The 1506-nt window shown below is 50.2% G+C and overlaps 1 protein-coding gene across 1 annotated transcript; it reads left to right on the top strand.

Annotated features, from left to right (window-relative positions):
* Positions 1 to 41: 41 nt before the first annotated feature.
* EMH_0097300 (KLLA0C11847p, related) lies at positions 42 to 1239 on the top strand (the record flags this gene model as incomplete). The annotated part of the gene is made up of 3 exons (XM_038021947.1): positions 42 to 737; positions 911 to 1005; positions 1182 to 1239. 3 exons carry the CDS (start codon positions 42 to 44, stop codon positions 1237 to 1239), a joined length of 849 nt encoding a protein of 282 aa, XP_037879131.1.
* Positions 1240 to 1506: the final 267 nt, after the last annotated feature.

The raw sequence follows: 1506 nt of genomic DNA on the forward strand, positions 1-1506 counted from the left end.
CGACACATATTTCAGCGGCGCAAGTCGCTGCTGTCGTAGCAATGCTTTCTTTGCGTTACAAGTCCAGACGCGCCGAGCCGAGGGGAAGGCCCCCATCGACTGTACGTACAGCTGGTCACTTACTGGGGCAGAAGGCGCAGCACCACGATCCTTCTGCAGACTTCGCTGTTCGTAATCAATCGAGCGATATATCACAGCAGACCGCAAGTGCTCCAGCTAAGCAGCATCAGCAGCAGCAGCGGCAGGCGGCCGTTGACACTGTGTGTGCTCCTAATGCTGCACCGAGGGCTGCACATGACTCCGTCAGGGAGAGCCAACACGGCAGTAAGAGCAAGAAGAAGAAGAAGCAGAAGAGGCATTCAACTGGAGAAGACCGAGGAGACGGCGAAAGGGGCATGAAACGCATGCGTTTGAATTCGGAAGCGAAGATAAACTCGAACCAACTGGCAGCCCAGGAAATCAACTGTGAGGAGTTACCTTCTTCTCAGGTGAAGGGGAAGAAAGCGGACCATTGCAAACAGCAGCAGCAAACGCAGCAGCAAAAGCTACAGCAGCAGGAGCGGCAGCTGTTGTTGGTGAAGCAGTTCTCAGATCGAGGAGCAGCAGCAGGCGTCTCATCAGCAGTCGTCGATCGCTTGCAGGGCGGGCGTTTTCGTTCTCTAAATGAATATCTCTACACAAAAAAGGGGAACGAAGCTTTTGCAAGATATCAGAAGGAGCCGCAGTTGTTTGACATTGTCCGTATTACACTTCCCATTCATGAGTGAACGCCAACAGACTACTCCGTTGCAATTAGAAACGTATGCAGTCTTGCTTTTTCGGCATAGGAATGTTGAGGCTGTGAGCCTAAAGCGTATTCGCTTTGCTGCTGCTGCTGCTGCTGCTGCTGTTTTCTGTGTGACTCTTTCAGTACCATGCAGGCTACAGGGCGCAAGTGCGTCGATGGCCGCTGAATCCTTTAGACTACGTTGCGGCTTGGTTATCGAAAAGGCCGGAGGAATGGATGTGAGTTGGTGAGGGCTAACGGGGGTTGTGCTGTCTGCAAATGTGGCGGCGGTGGTGTACAGACACTGAAAAAGGCAACCGAAGAAGCACTTCTCCCTCCGAATATTTTTGCTTTTTCTGTGCTCTGTTCCTTTTCTTCTCATTCGTCGTATTGCTTCACTGTGCTTTGTTTGCAGAGTCGGCGACTTCGGCTGCGGAGAGGCTGCTCTCGCTTTGCGTTTTCCAGAGAGGTGATTCAAGACGCTTGAATATACTTAGACAGAATAAATATCTCTTCCTCTTGTTTCTAGGGCTTCTCTGTAGTTTCATGAAAACTTTGAGGCTCTGTTCGACGTTTTGTTCGATCCACAGCATTTATGCCTTTGAGCTAAATTCGCACTTCGTCTTTTTGTTTTGCACTTCTCAGAAAATTTCATTCTTTTGATTTGGTTGCGGCGAACGAACGGATCACGGCTTGCGACATTTCCAGTGTATGTCCACTTCGACTTCAGTTGTTGAACT

This window comes from Eimeria mitis, genomic scaffold (genome assembly GCF_000499745.2).
Source record: "Eimeria mitis Houghton genomic scaffold, Emh_scaff9461, whole genome shotgun sequence".
Lineage (NCBI taxonomy): Eukaryota > Apicomplexa > Conoidasida > Eucoccidiorida > Eimeriidae > Eimeria > Eimeria mitis.